At 45.1% G+C, this 18,881-nt stretch overlaps 1 protein-coding gene across 1 annotated transcript in view; it reads right to left on the bottom strand.

Moving 5' to 3' along the window:
• Positions 1 to 969: 969 nt before the first annotated feature.
• LOC126426454 (uncharacterized) overlaps positions 970 to 18,881 on the bottom strand; it is a 191,353-nt gene continuing 173,441 nt past the window's right edge. Inside the window, exon 3 of the mRNA XM_050088368.1 lies at positions 970 to 1,010. Coding sequence (XP_049944325.1) covers positions 970 to 1,010 — 41 coding nt within the window. The remainder of the gene's footprint in view (positions 1,011 to 18,881) is intronic.

Raw genomic sequence — 18,881 nt, 5'->3', positions numbered from 1 at the left:
TTGTCAGATTTCTCCCACGCGCTTTTATCGAGTCTACAAGCAGCAGAACAACATCGTCTGCCTTATTACTGACTTTCTACGTTCCTTGTGGTTGCGCACCTGCATGTCTTACATAGTACGTGTTAAAACAACCCAGAACGAAAACCTTGATCCCACACTTGGCAGCTTTGTTTGGTATATACATCCTGAAAATGCACCTATCTATGTATGGAACGAGCGTTTCGTCCAAAGTAACGTTTTCTGACGAAGCAAAATATGCAGTGGGAGACAAACTTATCGAGAATGGATCTTATGGCAGCAAGATTATATCGCGCTTTTCTTTCTTCCCTCGTCTGGATGTTGTCACACCTGATACAACGAGTCAAAAACCTGAACCTTTTCAATGACAGACTTGCTCGAAAGATTTCTATTTCGGTCCCGTATGTACTCAAAAAGTTTTCAGTATTCTTATTACCGCCATGGGTCAACCTTAACCTTTTACTGAATGCTGGTATCGGAATTATCTCCTTTTGTATCTTAAACATCACAAATATTTTATATTACCTCAGTGGTTCAGGCATAGGGGATCTTAGGATTGTAGTAGGTAGGGAATGTGGAGGCAAGTGCCCCACCGCATGGGAAGTGAAAACGCGTGAAAAGCACCGGGAAAGGGAGGAGGAGGAGGAGGATATTGGTGTTTAACGCCCCGTCGACAACGAGGTCATTAGAGACGGAGCACAAGCTCGGATTAGGGAAGGATGGGGAAGGAAGTCGGCCTTGCCCTTTGAAAGGAACCATCCCGGCATTTGCCTGGAGTCATCTAGGGAAATCACGGAAAACCTAAATCAGGATGGCCGGACGCGGGATTGAACCGTCGTCCTCCCGAATGCGAGTCCAGTGTCTAACCACTGCGCCACCTCGCTCGGTCCGGTAAAGGGTTGTGGGGGGATGGGAACGGTGCATGGAGAGAACACGTCAACAGCAGGACAGCTACTCGTCTGCGTCCGAGCACTGGAGTATCTGCATACAACCTGCAGTGGGCAGACAAGTTAAATTACTTGCTACTTATATCAAGTCAGTATCGGATTGAAATCATGTACATATGCTGCAATGTCTCATCTTATGGAATGCTCTAAAATGGTTCAAGTCGCCACAAAGAGAATTTATGGAGCAATGGCAAGAACAGCAAGGGTTGTGTAACATTCCCCAGTGCCGTCGCCAAACCAGTCCGTCTCTGCAACGCCTCCAGCCAAAGTGGTGACTTGTTGGAACAGTACCAGTGTACGAATCAGTAGAAGTTAAATAATGTATGTTAACCACACATCATTTACCTACATCACTGCCTTTGTTAGGTTCCTGCTTCATGAAAGTTTCCGAATAATACTAAAAGTGAAAGTCTCCAGTTAATTCACATCAATGGCTACACATAAAATGTTTGGGTAAATTTGCTTGCTTTTGCTTAAATAAATGTCACGAATTGTGTTTCATCTGTACTATGTTTCAGTATGAAAATTCATACTCAAAGTGTTGTGTTACTTGACACTGTGAGATAACACCATTTATCTTCGGCGACTGAGCACTGTTACGGAGTCAAACGTGGACATGATAAACGAAGATGAGCGTTTAAGAATCACTAATTCATCAGCATGGTGAATGCTTTTTACAAGTCCATCTCAGAATCTGCCAAGAAGTCCGGACCCCTGAGCGATCCCGCAGAAAGGAGAGTAAGTGTGGGCGAGCTCCTTCACAGCATGCCGCTCCCTGCACCAAGCATCCACTCCCAGACTGCACTGCATTAGAATTTTCCAACGTCGGTATTTCTCTGTGTGCCACGGCATCATCTGAGAAAAGCCTCATTCATCTGCTCACGTTATCTGCCACATGATACACACACACACACACACACACACACACACACACACACACATATATATATATATATATATATATATATATATATATATATATATATATACACTCCTGGAAATGGAAAAAAGAACACATTGACACCGGTGTGTCAGACCCACCATACTTGCTCCGGACACTGCGAGAGGGCTGACCAAGCAATGATCACACGCACGGCACAGCGGACACACCAGGAACCGCGGTGTTGGCCGTCGAATGGCGCTAGCTGCGCAGCATTTGTGCACCGCCGCCATCAGTGTCAGCCAGTTTGCCGTGGCATACGGAGCTCCATCGCAGTCTTTAACACTGGTAGCATGCCGCGATAGCGTGGACGTGAACCGTATGTGCAGTTGACGGACTTTGAGCGAGGGCGTATAGTGGGCATGCGGGAGGCCGGGTGGACGTACCGCCGAATTGCTCAACACGTGGGGCGTGAGGTCTCCACAGTACATCGATGTTGTCGCCAGTGGTCGGCGGAAGGTGCACGTGCCCGTCGACCTGGGACCAGACCGCAGCGACGCACGGATGCACGCCAAGACCGTAGGATCCTACGCAGTGCCGTAGGGGACCGCACCGCCACTTCCCAGCAAATTAGGGACACTGTTGCTCCTGGGGTATCGGCGAGGACCATTCGCAACCGTCTCCATGAAGCTGGGCTACGGTCCCGCACACCGTTAGGCCGTTTTCCGCTCACGCCCCAACATCGTGCAGCCCGCCTCCAGTGGTGTCGCGACAGGCGTGAATGGACGGACGAATGGAGACGTGTCGTCTTCAGCGATGAGAGTCGCTTCTGCCTTGGTGCCAATGATGGTCGTATGCGTGTTTGGCGCCGTGCAGGTGAGCGCCACAATCAGGACTGCATACGACCGAGGCACACAGGGCCAACACCCGGCATCATGGTGTGGGGAGCGATCTCCTACACTGGCCATACACCACTGGTGATCGTCGAGGGGACACTGAATAGTGCACGGTACATCCAAACCGTCATCGAACCCATCGTTCTACCATTCCTAGACCGGCAAGGGAACTTGCTGTTCCAACAGGACAATGCACGTCCGCATGTATCCCGTGCCACCCAACGTGCTCTAGAAGGTGTAGGTCAACTACCCTGGCCAGCAAGATCTCCGGATCGGTCCCCCATTGAGCATGTTTGGGACTGGATGAAGCGTCGTCTCACGCGGTCTGCACGTCCAGCACGAACGCTGGTCCAACTGAGGTGGCAGGTGGAAATGGCATGGCAAGCCGTTCCACAGGACTACATCCAGCATCTCTACGATCGTCTCCATGGGAGAATAGCAGCCTGCATTGCTGCGAAAGGTGGATATACACTGTACTAGTGCCGACATTGTGCATGCTCCGTTGCCTGTGTCTATGTGCCTGTGGTTCTGTCAGTGTGATCATGTGATGTATCTGACCCCAGGAATGTGTCAATAAAGTTTCCCCTTCCTGGGACAATGAATTCACGGTGTTCTTATTTCAATTTCCAGGAGTGTATATATATATATATATATATATATATATATATATATATATATATATATAATAATTATTATTATTATTTGTGTTATGCCCTTGATGAGGGCATGTAGACTAAACTTCATGTCCATTTGCCTATTGTTTTCTCTTTACGTTCTGACCAAACATCGTGCATTCGTGAGCTGTGTTTCTGCTTGCTTTTTTCGTTCCACTTTAGGTCCTGTGTTCTCGTCAGTTTCTCTTTTTCCATGTTCGCCCAGTGTTCCTTCATCCTCTGGCTGTGTACTTGTCGCTTCTGATCAGTCCATTGTATTCGTTTGTTGTCTGGTGTCTCTTGTAGTTTGTTTCTTCTGATAAGGTTCCTAAGGATTATTTTGTTTTGTATTGTTTCCTGTGTGATGTTGAGTTGATCCATGTCATTTCTTACTCCATTCATCACCGCATGGGATTAGCCAGTCTAGGGCGCTGCGGTCATGGACTGTGCGGCTGGTCCTGGCAGAGGTTCGAGTCCTCCCTCGGGCATGGGTGTGTGTGTTTGTCCTCAGGATAATTTAGGTTAAGTACTGTGTAATCTTAGGGACTGATGACCTTAGCAGTTAAGTCCTATAAAATTTCACACAGATATGAACATTTTTGAACTCCATTCATCCATTTGTTGTTTTCCCTTGTGCTAACCCAGTCCAAGACCTGCCTCGCTATCCTATGTGGTGCCATTCTGGTGAGGTGTCCATAAAACTGTATTCTTCGTTTCTTGATGTGGTCTGTTATTCTCTCTGTCTGTTCGTATAGATCTTCAGCTGGCCTCTTTATCCATACTCCGTCTTCTTGCATCGCCCTGAATATTTTCCTCAGTATCTTTTATTCCATCTTCTCTATCTGTTTGATTCGTGTCTGTCCTTGTACCACTGTCGTCTCGGCTACGTCTTGTGCTTCTGGTAGCACCACCATCTCATAGTGTCGTAGCTTGGCCTTACTTGAGATACCTTTCTTATTGTAGTGATTCCAAGTCAGTTTGTAGGATTTCTGTAGTTTCGCTCTTCTACCTTCATTAGATACTTTATTTCTTCCTGTAATCTGTATTGTTTCTCCCAGGTACTTGAAATGTTCTGTTCTGTGTATTGTCCCATATTTTCTGTGTAGTGATGTGTGTTTTTGGGTGCTCACGAACTGTGTTTTCTCGTATGATATCTGTAGTCCGGTCTTGGCTGCGATGTCATGAAGTTCCTTTATGGCTCTTATTGTTACTGTTCGTCGTACTGTTACGATGGCTAAATGATCTGCGAATGCTAGGCACTCGACTCTTACTTTTCCCAACAAGACTCCTTTCTGTGTCTTTTCCCATTCCTTCACTATTTTGTTCGGTACTACGCTGAACAGCAATGGCGAGAGGCCCTCGCCCTGCCTGACACCTGATTTCGAATTATTCTGAGAGCTCTCCACAGAACTTCACTTTAGATGTCGGGTTTATTAGTGTTTGCCTAATTATGGTTAGTGTCTTCCTATTTACTCTGTACTCTTTCAGAATTTTAAAGAGGGTTTCTCTGTGTATTGAGTCATACGTCTTCTTGAATTCGACGAAGGTGATGGTTAAGTTCTGTTTCTGTTACAGTATCATCTTAAGTTTCCATATCTGTTCATTGCCGACCTGTGCTTACGCAACCCAGCCTGGTATTCGCCAATCAGGTGGGCCGTTTGCTTCTCTGATCTATTTAGCAGTGTTTTTCAAAGTATCTTATATGTGACAGGTAACAGTGGGTTCGGCTTATCCCCTTTCTCGTGCAGAGGTTGTATCAGTGCTGTGCGCCTTGCTTTCGGTATCTCTTCTGTTTCGTGATGTTGAGTATGTGTTCTGTGAGGTCCGAGTCTTGTAGTTTCCAGAATTCCGCGATGAATGGTTCAAATGGCTCTGAGCACTGTGGGACTTAACATCTGAGGTCAACAGTCCCCTAGAAGTTAGAACTACTTAAACCTAACTAACCTAAGGATATCACACACACCCATGCCCGAGGCAGGATTCGAACCTGCGACCGTAGCGGTCGCGCGGTTCCAGACTGCAGCGCCTAGAACCGCTCGGCCACCCCGGCCGGCGTGTCCCTGTTGCCATGCGACGTACGTCATTGCTTGTTTACAGGTAACATCAACTGTTCGAGAGATCAGTACGACCATTGTAAGCAGATGGGTTACTACGTTGAGTTAACCAGACTTGGCTAGTGCAATGACAGTGTACACACAGTAAGAGATGGCAGATACCCGTTTGATGTATGGGTTAGCTGACAGCAATGGCGCTCGTTCCCAAGGTATACATCAGGAGAGACTTCCAGGACGAAGGTGCCCCGACGGATAAACGTTTGAAGCCACACTGATCCTCGTCTTAGGGACCATGGGGCATTTAAGCCTGATACTCACGGCACTGGGAGGCGTCCTAGAAGGACGAGGACACCGCAGCGCGAGGCGGCTGTTCTTCACGCAGTTGACGACGACGCTAGCATCAGTACAAGTCGTGTAGCTGCAACACTGAATGATGACCGCTTGACCCTGGCGAGCGTTACACGAGGACCAGCTGTCATTATACCGTTTACAGCCTGTGCAGGCACTACACGAGGGCTCTTCTGTAAATGGTTTATTCAATACTGTGTCAGTCCTAATTTTAGTACAACTGTTGAAGTGGGACACGCTGAATAATGAAACATCGGAGACGATTGCAAACCTTTGTCCAGACACTTTAAGACAACTGTGACTTCTCTTAGATAAACTGATCTCTTTTTGTCGAGACAATGCCAATCACAAATTCGTAGGGCTCCATCGACGCTGCCAGCGGAATATGTTTCGCCAAATTAAAGAAGAACTGGGAAAAATGTTGAAGAAACTGGATGACCCGCCCGTATCCTGGACAGCACTACATCCAGCGCTGCTGGAGTCTAAACTGTCGACATTGAAACAATCGTCATGAAAATATTTAATTATTTTTCAATATACACGGTAAGAACAGAGAAGTTGAAAGACTTATACGTCGATGTCCATCATCAGACCCTGTCATTCAGAAACAAGATGGATGCCGTTAATATCCGCAGCTGAGAGGATTCTTAAGCTTCGAATTCCATTAAAACATTTTTTGACGCCGAGGACAGGCCACCTAAAATAATTTAAGATTTTTCCGCAGCCTGATCAGTGAAATTTACTTCCTGTTCCTGCAATCAAATTTGGCTCTGTTTGAAAAAAAAATGGACAGTAGTCTCGATAACTATAATTAGAAGCATATTAATCGACACTGAAAGATGTCTGAATGAAAGAAATTTGATGAAGACACAACGGGTTCCTATACCACAGCATTTGATTATTTAGAGAGGGGGCTATTTCTTTTAATAAATATGAATGACGTATCTCATTGGATGAAGTTGTCTGAAACCCCAGATTGGGTGTCGATTGAAAACATTATTATATACCTGACTAAAAATTATGAGATGGTTTCAGGTGACAGTTGTTTTGAGAGTATATGTATCTGAAGAGCATTTTTGGACCTACGAGGACGATCGAAAACTTTCTAGCCCGAGATAGATACCGTAATGTCTCGCACAAACACCACCACCTACTTTGTGGGTATGCTAGTCAAACTTCGCGTCTCCAACTTCCTTATTTTCGCCTCTGGGATGCGTTGTATACCGTAGTGTAAGCAAAATGGCGAATTTCGAGAGAATCAAGAACCGTGCTGTGATTTAATATCTTCATTTGAGGGGAATGACCCCCAAGGAAATTGCGGAGGACACGCGGAATACATTTAAGGACAGTGCTCCATCATACGCAACAGTGAAAAACTGCATGTCCGACTTCAACCGTGGAAGAACGAGTGTGGAAGATGCGCCAAGGATCGGAAGGCCAGGCACCGCTGCCACTGATGAAACAGCGCCTGCAGTTCACGATACGATTTTGCAGGATCGTCGAACAACATTGCAGCACGTTTAAACCGCAGTTGGTATCTCCCACTGGCGTGCTCATGACAGTGTTCTGGATAGTTTGGGAGTGCAGGAAGTTTCATGTCCGTGGGTCCCCAAAGACTGGAATGCAGATCAGAGACGGGAGCTTGTGCAGTGTTGTGAAGGAAGCGTCCGCCAATTTGAAGTGGATCAACACGGCCGCCTTGCAAGGTATGTGACAATGGACGAAACGGGGTTCACCACTTAGATCCTGAGACAAAACAACAATCACAACAATGGAAACATCCTTCATCCCCTACCCCGGGTGCAAAAATCTGCCGGTAAGGTGATCGCATCGGTCTTCTGGGATGCAGAAGGGATAATTATGGTAGATTACTTGAAAAAGGGCGTAACTATCAATGCATCATACTATTGCTCCCTCCTTCGCAGTTTGAGAGAAAAGGTAAAAAAAAAGCGCGGAAAATTGACGGGCCGAGTTCTTTTGCATCAGGACAACGCACCGGCGCTCAAAGCCCACACAACACTGGAAACTCTGCGTGACTGCAGGTCCCAATTGTTACATTTTCCGCCATATTCTCCATATTTGGCTCCGTCAGATTTTTTCCTTTCCCAAACCTAAAAAAAGACCACAAAGGACGACGATTTGACAATGGTGGTGCAGTTATCTATGATGTGAGCGCTTGGTTGCACTCGAAATCGAAGACATTTTATTTGAATGATTTGCAATTTGAGCGTGCCCGCAAGTGTATTTGTGTACACGGGTATTATATTGAAAAATAAATTGGCATTATGAAATTTCTGCCATTCTTTAGTTGTTAGGCTAGGGGCTTTTCGATACCCCCTCGTAAGCGCGACTCGGAAGAATAGAAATCTAAACACTCCCTGAAAGAAAGGTGGATTTACTTCCTCAAGGAAACTGAAAATCCTCAACGCAAATACCAACTGCTGAAGTCATGCTAGTATTTGTTTTCTGTTCCCGCACACAACGCCACGTGGGAAGAGCGTTTTCGCTGATGGCGGCCCCGTGAATTGACGAAAGAAATCAAGTGCTGCCAGAGACTGTGGAATCAATCTGACAGTGCCAACTTAACTACAAGCTGACTTATTTTATAAACACGTTTTATGAGCACGCAAAAGGGAAAAACGACTTGTTGAAAAAGGTGAAATCTTCCTAAAAATGTGGTGTACCATCTACTTCAGTCGCAACAAGTTCCGTGTAATTGTGGTCTAAACAGAAAGTAATTATATTTAGTAAATATTTTACTTCATTTATACACCTCCATCTCAGAGTGTGCCAGAAATGTCCCAGATATCGCAACCGTACATATACCACAATACAGGGTCCATATTTCTCGCGTGATGTGCGTTGCGTTAAAAACTCCCGTGTGGCCTTAGAATTAAACCGGCCCTAAACAAGATTCAAGCACAGTTTATCAGAATCCTGGGAAAAATCGAATGCTCGTCATCTGACACAAAACAGTATGCGTTGAAAAGGCACGTTATATCGTACTAGCGATCCGGCGAGGCCTCGCACGGGTAGCGTTAAGTGCCCGCGGCCAGGCAGCGTAACTGGCGTGGTGTGTTTTGTCTGGGGCCACGAACAAAGTTCAGAGAACAACTTTGGTTAAGTGAATACGACCACGTTTATGTACCCTACGCGATGTAAGCAGCGCACGCCAGGAAAGCTGTCTGGAGACACGAACTGCACTGGCGTCTGACGACAGTGGTGGGAGCCAGTTCTGATGTAAGTAACATGTTTACAGCCAGTGTGAATACTGTAAGCGAAACATGGGTGAATGTGTCTGTGAGCGGTAAGTGAGAAAACACACGCACGATGTAAATGCTTAGCTGGCGTTTGTGGGGCTCAGTACGCACTTCGATGCGTTGCTGAGACTCATTGACGCAATTCCTTGTCGCGGACTCTTTACGGCAGACTTCTTCGCCGTGCCACGCTTTAGAATCGTGCCGACATCTCGGTCTCATTCGAAGAAGCAGGAAGCTGGAAGTTATATGGTGCGTTGCTGGAAGAACGTACTGTCTGTAAACAAAGCGAAATTGACACAGTCCTTTTTTGGAAAACGTTTTAGTGAAGCATAAAAAATTGAAACATCACGTATTTCGAATTCCAATGTTTTTTTCGCTAGGGAATTTTTTTTCAAACGGTTGCAGGGCAACTATTGGTTAAAAATATTCGATGCTTTCAATGTGTGAGTCTCACGTCGCAACCTCACGATGAAGTCGTTAGCTTTTCGTTAGTGGTCGCATCTATTACCACACTTAAAAGGTTGAGAGACTCGCTGTCCACTGTTTGAAGAATGTTCGGTGAATTAACAGGGCGAATTGCGAATGGTAATCTCAGGGAAGCAGCAACTGGCAGTCGGAATTGTGGTCATAGTTCAAAATGCGTCATTCAACTGTCTACGGAAGTATTTCCAAACCTTGTGTATCCTCTCAGAAGAAATTTCTGAATTCCAGTCAATAAGATCGTGCCGATGTCTTTATGATCTTTAAAAGGCCAAAATCTCTTTCTCGTCAGTGGAGAATCCCTTACCAGTCTTCCATATAATTTGAAAATGTCCAAACAAATAACATTTCTCTCTTCATCACGCAGTGAATGCCGTTCACATCCATGTTTCACTCAAGGAAAGCAAGAAGCCTAAAGCTGAGTCATTTTCTGCGCTGCTGTGAAAATTTCTGTGTATATAAGAAATAAAACTGCATCCTATGCTGCGTCTTATTCTATGCATGGTTAACCGAGAAGCACAAGGTTTTGGACTCCGCGTGTTTCTTCGCGAGACAGTTGATCTAGAACGAGACGACGTGACGTCCCTAACCAGTCACCAAACCGTGAAAAGATGATCTCGGGTTTCTCTCCATACACTGAAGCGCCACAGAAACTGGAATAGGCATGTATATTCAAGAACAGATGTATGCAAACAGGCAGAATACGGCGCTGCGGTCGGGAAAGCCTATACAAGGCAACAAGTTGCGGCGCAGTTGTCAGATCGGTTAGTGCTGCTACTATGACAGGTCCGTGGGACACAGCATCTCCGAGATAGCGATGAAGCGGGGACTTTCCTGTACGATCATTCCATCAGTGTACCGTGAATATCAAGAACCCGGTCAAACATCAACCCTACGACATCGCTGCGGCCGGAAAAAAATCGTGCAAGAACAGGACCAACGATGACTGAACAGAATCATTCAAACCGACAGAAGTGCTACCCTTCGGCAACTTGCTGCAGATTTCAATGCTGGGCCATAAACAAATGTCAACGTGCGAACCATTCAACTAAACACCAAAGATATGGCCTTTCGGAACCGATGACCCACTCATGTACCCCCCGATGACTGCACGACACAAAGCTCTACACCTCGCCTGGGTCCGTCAACACCGGCGTTGGACTGCTGACGACTGGAAACGTGTTGCCTGGTCGGACGAGTCTCGTTTCAAATTGTATGGAGCGGATGGACGTGGACGGGTGTGGAGACAACCTCATGAATCCATGGATCCTTTATTGTATGATTATATGATAGCGGAACAAACACTGCTAGCAGTTACTTCTCTAAAATATCTGGGAGTATGCGTGCGGAACGATTTGAAGTGGAATGATCATATAAAATTAATTGTTGGTAAGGCGGGTGCCAGGTTGAGATTCATCGGGAAAGTCCTTAGAAAATTTAGTCCATCAACCAAGGAGGTGCCTTACAAAACTCTCGTTCGAACTATACTTGACTATTGCTCATCAGTGTGGGATCCGTACCACGTCGGGTTGACAGAGGAGCCAGAGAAGATCCAAAGAAGAGCGGCACGTTTCGTCACAGGGTTATTTGGTAAGCGTGATAGCGTTACGGAGATGTTTAGCAAACTCGAGTGGTAGACTCTGCAAGAGAGGCGCTCTACATCGCGGTGTAGCTTGCTGTCCAGGTTTCGAGAGGGTGCATTTCTGGATGAGGTATCTAATATATTGCTTCCCCCTACTTATACCTCCCGAGGCGATCACGAATGTAAAATTAGAGAGATTCGAGCTTGCACGGAGGCTTTCCGGCAGTCGTTCTTCCCGCGAACCGTACGCGACTGGAACAGGAAAAGGAGGTAATGACGGTGGCACGTAAAGTACCCTCCGCCACACATCGTTGGGTGGCTTGCGGAGTATAAATGTAGATGTCAGCAGGCAACTCTTCAAGCTGGTGGAAGTTCTGTAATGGCGTGGGGCGTGCGTAGTTGGAGTGATATGGGACCCCTGATGCGTTTAGACACGATTCTGACAGGTGGCACGTACGTAAGCATTCTGTCTGATCACCTACATCCATTCATGTACGTTGTGGTGCCCAACGGAGTTAGGCAGTTCCAGCAGGACAATGCGACACACCGCACGTCCAGAATTGCCACAGAGCGGCTCCAGGAACACTCTTCCGAGTTTAAACACTTCCGCTGGCCACCAAACTCTCCAGACAAGAACATTATTGAGCATACCTGGGATACCGTGCAACGTGCTGTTCAGAAGAGATCTCCACCCCCTCGTACTCCTACGGATTTATGGACAGCTCTGCAGGATCCATGGTGTCAGGTCCCTGCAGCGCTACTTCAGACGATAGTCGAGTCCTCGCCACGTCGTGTAGTGGCTCTTCTGCGTGCTCGTGGGGGCCCTTCACGATATTAGGGAGGTGTACTAGTTTCTTTTGTTCTTCAGTGCATTAGTGAATAATATGAGTATAGTTCCTAACCGTAGCGATCAGTTTAGTTTATAATCACCAGAGAGAGAGAGAGAGAGAGAGAGAGAGAGAGTGAAAGAGTGAGCAACACATCATTTACATGGTGGGGAAGTGGACTTAGTAACGCACCAACCACTGTGTTACGTAAAAGGTGTAAGTATGTTAGTAACAAATACCCGAAAAACTCATTTATCAACCACCATCCGTCAATATTACTTAGGAGCTGTACCTGACGAGATGAAGCCGGACAGAATCACTGACCAGAGACGAATGGCCCGGTCATTCACTATAATTTGTTGCCGGTAATAGGCGCAAGTCACGTTAAAGTGACCGACATCTAGTCCCAGGGCCAGGATTTTCGGAGAGGAGTATCAAATCAGTGAGTGAACGCAATGCACTCTCCGGCATTACGTCTCTTCACAACCATCTGCCGACTTGGCTATGTCAACCAAAGCGATTTGAAACTGAATTTATTAGTACACAAGGACGTAAATGCGTACACTACGAAAACTTATGATAAGAATTATAACACGGGCTTGTTTAATTCTGTGAACAAAAGAAGCAAACATTTGTTCACTTACAATATGCGTCTGCTGAGGGAGAAGACATAGATATATTGTTACAAAAGGACAAGTGAAAACCATTTTAAATACGTGTTTTGTTTCAGACAGAGGCTGATTTTATACCACTGACTTTCTTTTGCGATTTCTTTTGGATTATTTAGTTCTTGAGTTACAGAGATTTTGAAAAACTTACAAGTCTTCCAAGAAAATGAAGCCCACATACGCGCCAGACACAGGTTCCTACCGAACGTTACAAGAAAAATGAGGCTTTAGCATGCAGTAATACTTCATCACTGCTTCGAAGGCCTAAGGTTATTCTACAAGAAGTATAGGTTTCAAGGCTTTGACCAAAACAAGTCGGGGAGCTTCAAATGGTTCTGAGCGCTTTGGGACTTAACATCTGAGGTCATCAGTCCCCTAGAACTTAGAACTACTTAAACCTAACTAACCTAAGGACATCACACACACATCCATGCCCGAGGCAGGATTCGAACCTGCGACCGCGGCAGCAGCGCGGTTCCTGACTGAAGCGCTTAGAACCGCTCGGTCACAGCAGCCGGCTCGGGGAGCTTCATTAGTTTTTGTTGGAATATTATTTTATGGTTATAAATCTCGGTAGAAAATGCATAGGTAATGCTCTTTACACAGGTACTCCGTTTGTTTGCTAGATTATGTGTAGCCAAATAAAAACATCATATGTTTCCTTATTTAGGAAATTCCAAATAGGTAAATTGTACTGCTTAATAACTAAAGATGAAGGGGTTCCTTTCCTGGCTTATGATCTCACCATACCTTTAAGATAGCTATTTATTGAAATAAACTGCATTTGACAAATGAGAAATTGTTAGTATTAAAGTATTTTTCATTAGCGATAGTGATTTTTTGAAATATGAGGCTAGTGATTTATCTTACAGTTCCTTTTTCATTTTTTATTTTGAGTTCCCTATATGGATTAAGCAGCTTCAAATTTTTTTCGCTAAGTTTAAATTTAGATCTTATATAATAAAAAAATGGTTGAAATGGCTCTGAGCACTATGGGACTTAACATCTGAGGTCATCAGTCCCCTAGAACTTAGAACTACTTAAACCTAACTAACCTAAGGACATCACACAACACCCAGTCATCACGAGGCAGAGAAGATCTCTGACCCCGCCGGGAATCGAACCAAGGAACCAGCGCGTGGGAAGCGAGAACGCTACCGCACGACTACGAGCTGCGGACGATCTTATATAATACCGAGCAACCATGATGCCTTCAGGCATGTAGGCAAAGGTAGTTGAATTGAGAAAAATTTGACAATGTATGGAAAACAGACTCGACGTTTTCAGTTAGTGGGGCATCGGCAAATGAATTTAGAAAATTGTACAGAATACGAAGCAAAGCAGAAATTTGTTAAAAACATCATAGTCGCCGTTGACTGTATGAAATATTTATTATTACGATTGAAATTTCGGCCTTAGGGCCATTTTCAAGTCACACTGCAAAAGTTACATCCCGTCAGAATATGAGACTGTATGACATGAGTACATGTCGTCGGAAAAATGTACCCTTTTGAGTGCGAGAGTCCCAGAAGATCTGATGAATACGACACTTATTACATCATAAAATGTTGTTAAATATGTGCTGTATTGCCAATGTTACCATCGTTCTAATAATCTATCACAAATAAAAGCTCAGGTGCACTGACAGCACGTGGAGCTAAGTCTGTTCGCGCGAAAAAAAAAAAGAACATTGACAATTCAGTACATATTCAACAACATTTTACGATGTAATAAGTGTCGTACTCATCGGTCTTGTGGGACTCTCACAGTCAAAAGGCTCCATTTTAACGACAACATGTACCTAAGTCAGATAGTCTTATATTCTGACAGAATGTAACTTTTGCAGCGTTACTTGAAAATGGCCCTAAGGCGACTATGCTGTCTTTTAAGAAATATTATATGACTGTGAATCCCAACCATGAACGGATCCTCTACGATCTCATTCCGTTCCCCCACCTCCTCCTTTTCCTTGAAAGGATACGGATCTTGTACATTTCCTGTAAACTCGATCCTCCTCACCCGCTCGTCTCTCCTATCCTCTCCCACCCCTGCCCGCTGCCACGCCTGTATTCCCACATACAGCACGGTCTCCATCTCTCCACCCTCCTTACCCTCTCCCAAGGCGGCTTCCGCCAGCTCCCCCTCCCTGATGATGTCCTCCTCCCCTCCATCTACCCCTCCTATCAACTTTGATCCTCCCCTCCCACATCCTGTGTCTTTTCCTTTTGGTACCCTCCCTCCCTTCTCTCTCCTTCCCCCCCTTCCTCCACCCCTCTTCCACCGGGCTTCCCCTCTCCCTTCCTCCCTTCCCACTGTCTCCCCTGCCCATGTCATCTCTGCTCTCCCCGCTCCCTCTCCCACCCCCCTCCTCCTCTCTTGGCAGGTCCCCGGACTCGTACATGCTTAGTGAACATTTGCGCGCCAGAGATCAACACCTCGTGTTCTGTGTGTGCCGTCGTTTGTGCTTAAGTGGTTCAGTGTTATTCGTTTTGTGCACCTATGTTCGCATGTGACACTTTTCGTCTACGTGTGTGTCCAAGTGTCTGAATAAATTTTATCTTGGACTCTACGCCCGTGAACGGCTCCATGCATTTTAAAAATTGTTTGTCTCCGTTTATATGTCCACCATATTTTTTCTCTAATTTTCTTCATTTGTATCTTTTGTGTTTCTCTGAGGCCAAAGAGCGGCGTAGTATCCTGCTGCTGGCCTGCCTGTACACAGGTTTAAAATAACAATAAAGAAAAAAAAACCCAACCATGAGAAGTTAATCAAAGTAGACATGTTGTCTCCAGATGTACAAGCGACGGCAGATGGAGTTAGAAATCTGTTACTGTATAACTGCGAAGAGCAGACTCATTGTCATCAGCGAGGGTAGGGTTGCTGCCCAGTCCGATATATCGGGGCTGTCACTGTTATGGACCTTGTTGTTCTGACATCCCAACAAGACCCAGTTTTGCCCAATTTTGCAAAATACCGTTACGAGCTTGGCTCAAGTACTGAAATAAAGCCATCTGTTTGTACAACATGCAAATTCAGCCTCAGTTAATTTTATTTATGTCAACAAGTTTGTGTTGACAAGGATGTCTCACACAAAAATGGCGTTGTATGTTGAATGTCCAATATGGACGATGCCAGCACATTGTAGGCCTAACGCCATCGTTCGAGAAACTACCAGACTTCCTACTAGTTTTTTTTTGGTCATGTTTTGTCCCAACTGTACCCGCATTTGGCGGTCTCTACTTCTTTTTGTGTAGTTAGGAAAGGGTAAGTTTTTCACAACTTTATTTAATAAACATTCAGAAGGAACTGGGCTCTCACTTTGGGTCTTTTGTTATTATGTAATTTTGTCCTTTCTTGTTGGAGTCCAAATTTTAGTTTTATCATATATTATTTTCTAAAGGAGTTTTGGCGCTTGATTTCTTGAAGTTTTTTATCCTGGCTGATAGTCTTGGCATTATTTTATTTGTAATTATCCTGGAACTATTGATTTGCGTACTTTGTATTTGTGCCATGGTTGGGGTACTATTGTTGCGATGGTTCTTAGCTGAGGTGTATATTCTCTGCATGTGTCGATTTTTTGGAATATTTTTGTGCATGATCTTGATTTTTTTCCATAATTGTCTACCAGCCTACAAGAATTCCGAATGTTCAAAATCATCTCTACTAGTACGGCGCCGCAACTATTTATAAGCAGCACCATGCAGATGAATCAGCCCCCCCCCCGCCCCTTTGAGCCCTTTTGGATTCCCCTCCTCTGCCTTTCCGCAATCCCTGCCGCGGGTGCCCAGCCCCTCCCCCCCGTTTCTCTTATGGGTTTTCGTCTTCCATCGGCTCCTTCTCCCCTCCTCCCCACTTCGTTTTCTCCTCTCCTTCCCCCCATTTCTTTCCGATCATCTGTCCAGGTTCCCCCGTCTGCCCTCAGCTGTGGTATGTCATATTTGTGCCAACTTTTTAGTGCAGTGGTCAAGTGAGTGTACAGTGTTGTGCATCTTTCCAAAGTGTTGCAAACAGAAATCGTGCTGTCGCTGGGTGTGAATTTTATATCTCTTGCGAACTGAAACCAGAATGTCACCGTGTTTTTTAATTGTCTGTCTATTATTTTTCTGCTTCCTGTGTATTTATTTGCATCATCAACCCTTTGTTTTATGTTTTAAGTTCCACAATTTTCCGCCATTTTACTATTTAAGTCACCGATTTTATCGCCAGCTTTCATTATCTATTACCTTCATCTTTTTAAAGCAAATTCTGTAGGCTGAAGAGCGGCGTACTGAGCTGATGCCAGCCTTCCCCCTTCGGCGGGAATCGAAACTCAATAAAGAAGAAGAAAAAAAAAAGATGAATCAGGCAGTTCCCATTTGAATAATGGTCCGATCAGACGATTCTTTCTAAATGTAGTATGAATGAGTGGAACTTAGTAATGTTTGAAGTGTTCACGGCAAGTATGAAGGGTGTGAAATGTGTAGTGAGGTTTACATCTCACGAGGGAAACGTCCAAATAAGGCATGTCGAAACCTACCGTCAAATTTTTTACGCATGAAGAAGACGACGAAAGAAAAGTTACACATTTTTGTCACGCGAGGAACAGCTTGTAACAGCGGTTTGTACAGCCCTGCCGTCCTACAGCCCGACTCGGCCAAACACTCGCGCAGCGCCGCGTAGCGGAATAGTCCGGAGTTCACAGACACCAATGTTAAGCACCTAAAGCCTGGTTCACAACGGAGTGGATGGAAGCGAACACGTGCGAATGAGCATTTGCAGGAAATTCGCTACCATTCTCTTGTATGTGGGTAGAATCGTTTATAGTAGAGGGAACAGAAGAGAGAACATGAGGTAGCAAACATTGTCTGTGAACACTGTTATTAGTTTTTAGTTTTTGGAGCTAATATTCGCCATTCAGGATACAACTCTATCTCTTAGAGCCACAGAAAGAAACTTTGCTTTTCAGTGAGGAGTGTTTTGCATTGCGAGCACACTGTTGTTGACGGACTATGCGAAATGGCGCAGGGAAGGAAGATTCAAGTGTCTCAGTCTGTATGGGAGGGTCACATGCGTGGAGATCGTGCACTTTACACGGAATTGCATCTCCATCAGTACTGGTCCAAAATTTTCGTTGTATGTCAGCTGCCATTTTCCCTGCCTTCTCATTACCATTGAGGGGAAATTTATATACAGAACCCTAATTTCCGACGTCGAGCATCATCTCAAGAAGTGACACAACTGACGTTTCCACTACCTGTGTAAGGTCTAATGGGCTAATTCTTTTTTTTTTTCCTGAAACGAAAATGGTTTAGTGGCAAAGCGCGCGCTTCGTGATCAAGAGAGCGCGGGGTGGAATCCCGTTCAGACCAGAACGTTTCCACTATGATTTTTAACGGAGTATTCACTTCTCACAGATGTTGGAGTGGCCACGAAAGACATGTTAAAGACACGTTAAACTGCAGGTCTCCATTTTTCGATTAGGTAACTGGGGAAGGTTGGGGACACGTAAGTAGATGCAGTGGCGTCCAGTTGAAAGACATGGAAGAAGCCTACCGGGTACAGCAGACACAATTATCTTTTGCTCGTGCTTGTTAGCTTGTCTGCTCCGGTCAAAACTTGGATTAAACTATACAAACATTTTTTTGAGTAACTTCGTGGGCCATCCGGTGTGGCCGTGCGGTTCTAGGCGCTTCAGTTTGGAACCGCGTGACTGCTACGGTCGCAGGTTAGAATCCTGCCTCGGGCATGGATGTGTGTGATGTCCTTAGGTTAGTTAGGTTTAAGTAGTTCTAAGTTCTAGGGGACTGATGACCTCAGATGTTGAGTCCCATAGTGCTCAGAGCTATTTGAACCATTTGAGTAACTTCGTATTGACAGTTTAGTTCTTGCCCATGTAATTCTGATAAAAGTGGCTAGCGGAGGAAGTAAAATAATGGCAGTGTTTGATATCACAGACGACTTCCATCAATTTGTTGGAATGAAATGTGTGTTACAGTACTACATTTTATTACAATTTCTGTAGACCATTCCTTATAATAATATTTGAATGTTGTTTATTTAACTATCAGTGAAACAGCTCTTCGCTTATTCCCTGTAGCCGTCACAAAAATGCGAAGTGTGTATTGAATGACGAAAAGAAATATTTTTCTTGCACCAGACAAGGCACACGGGACAAAGGAAAACTTGATGCAGTCAGGCACTTCGCAGTAACCGCGAGTTTTATTTAGACTTCTGCATATTGTGCTGCATACGAGGCGTACTTGATCAAATTCATAAAGCCTGGTGAAG

This window comes from Schistocerca serialis, chromosome 11, assembly GCF_023864345.2.
Source record: "Schistocerca serialis cubense isolate TAMUIC-IGC-003099 chromosome 11, iqSchSeri2.2, whole genome shotgun sequence".
NCBI lineage: Eukaryota > Metazoa > Arthropoda > Insecta > Orthoptera > Acrididae > Schistocerca > Schistocerca serialis.
Note: the sequence above shows the minus strand (reverse complement) of the source record. Positions and strands in the feature narration are given on the sequence as shown.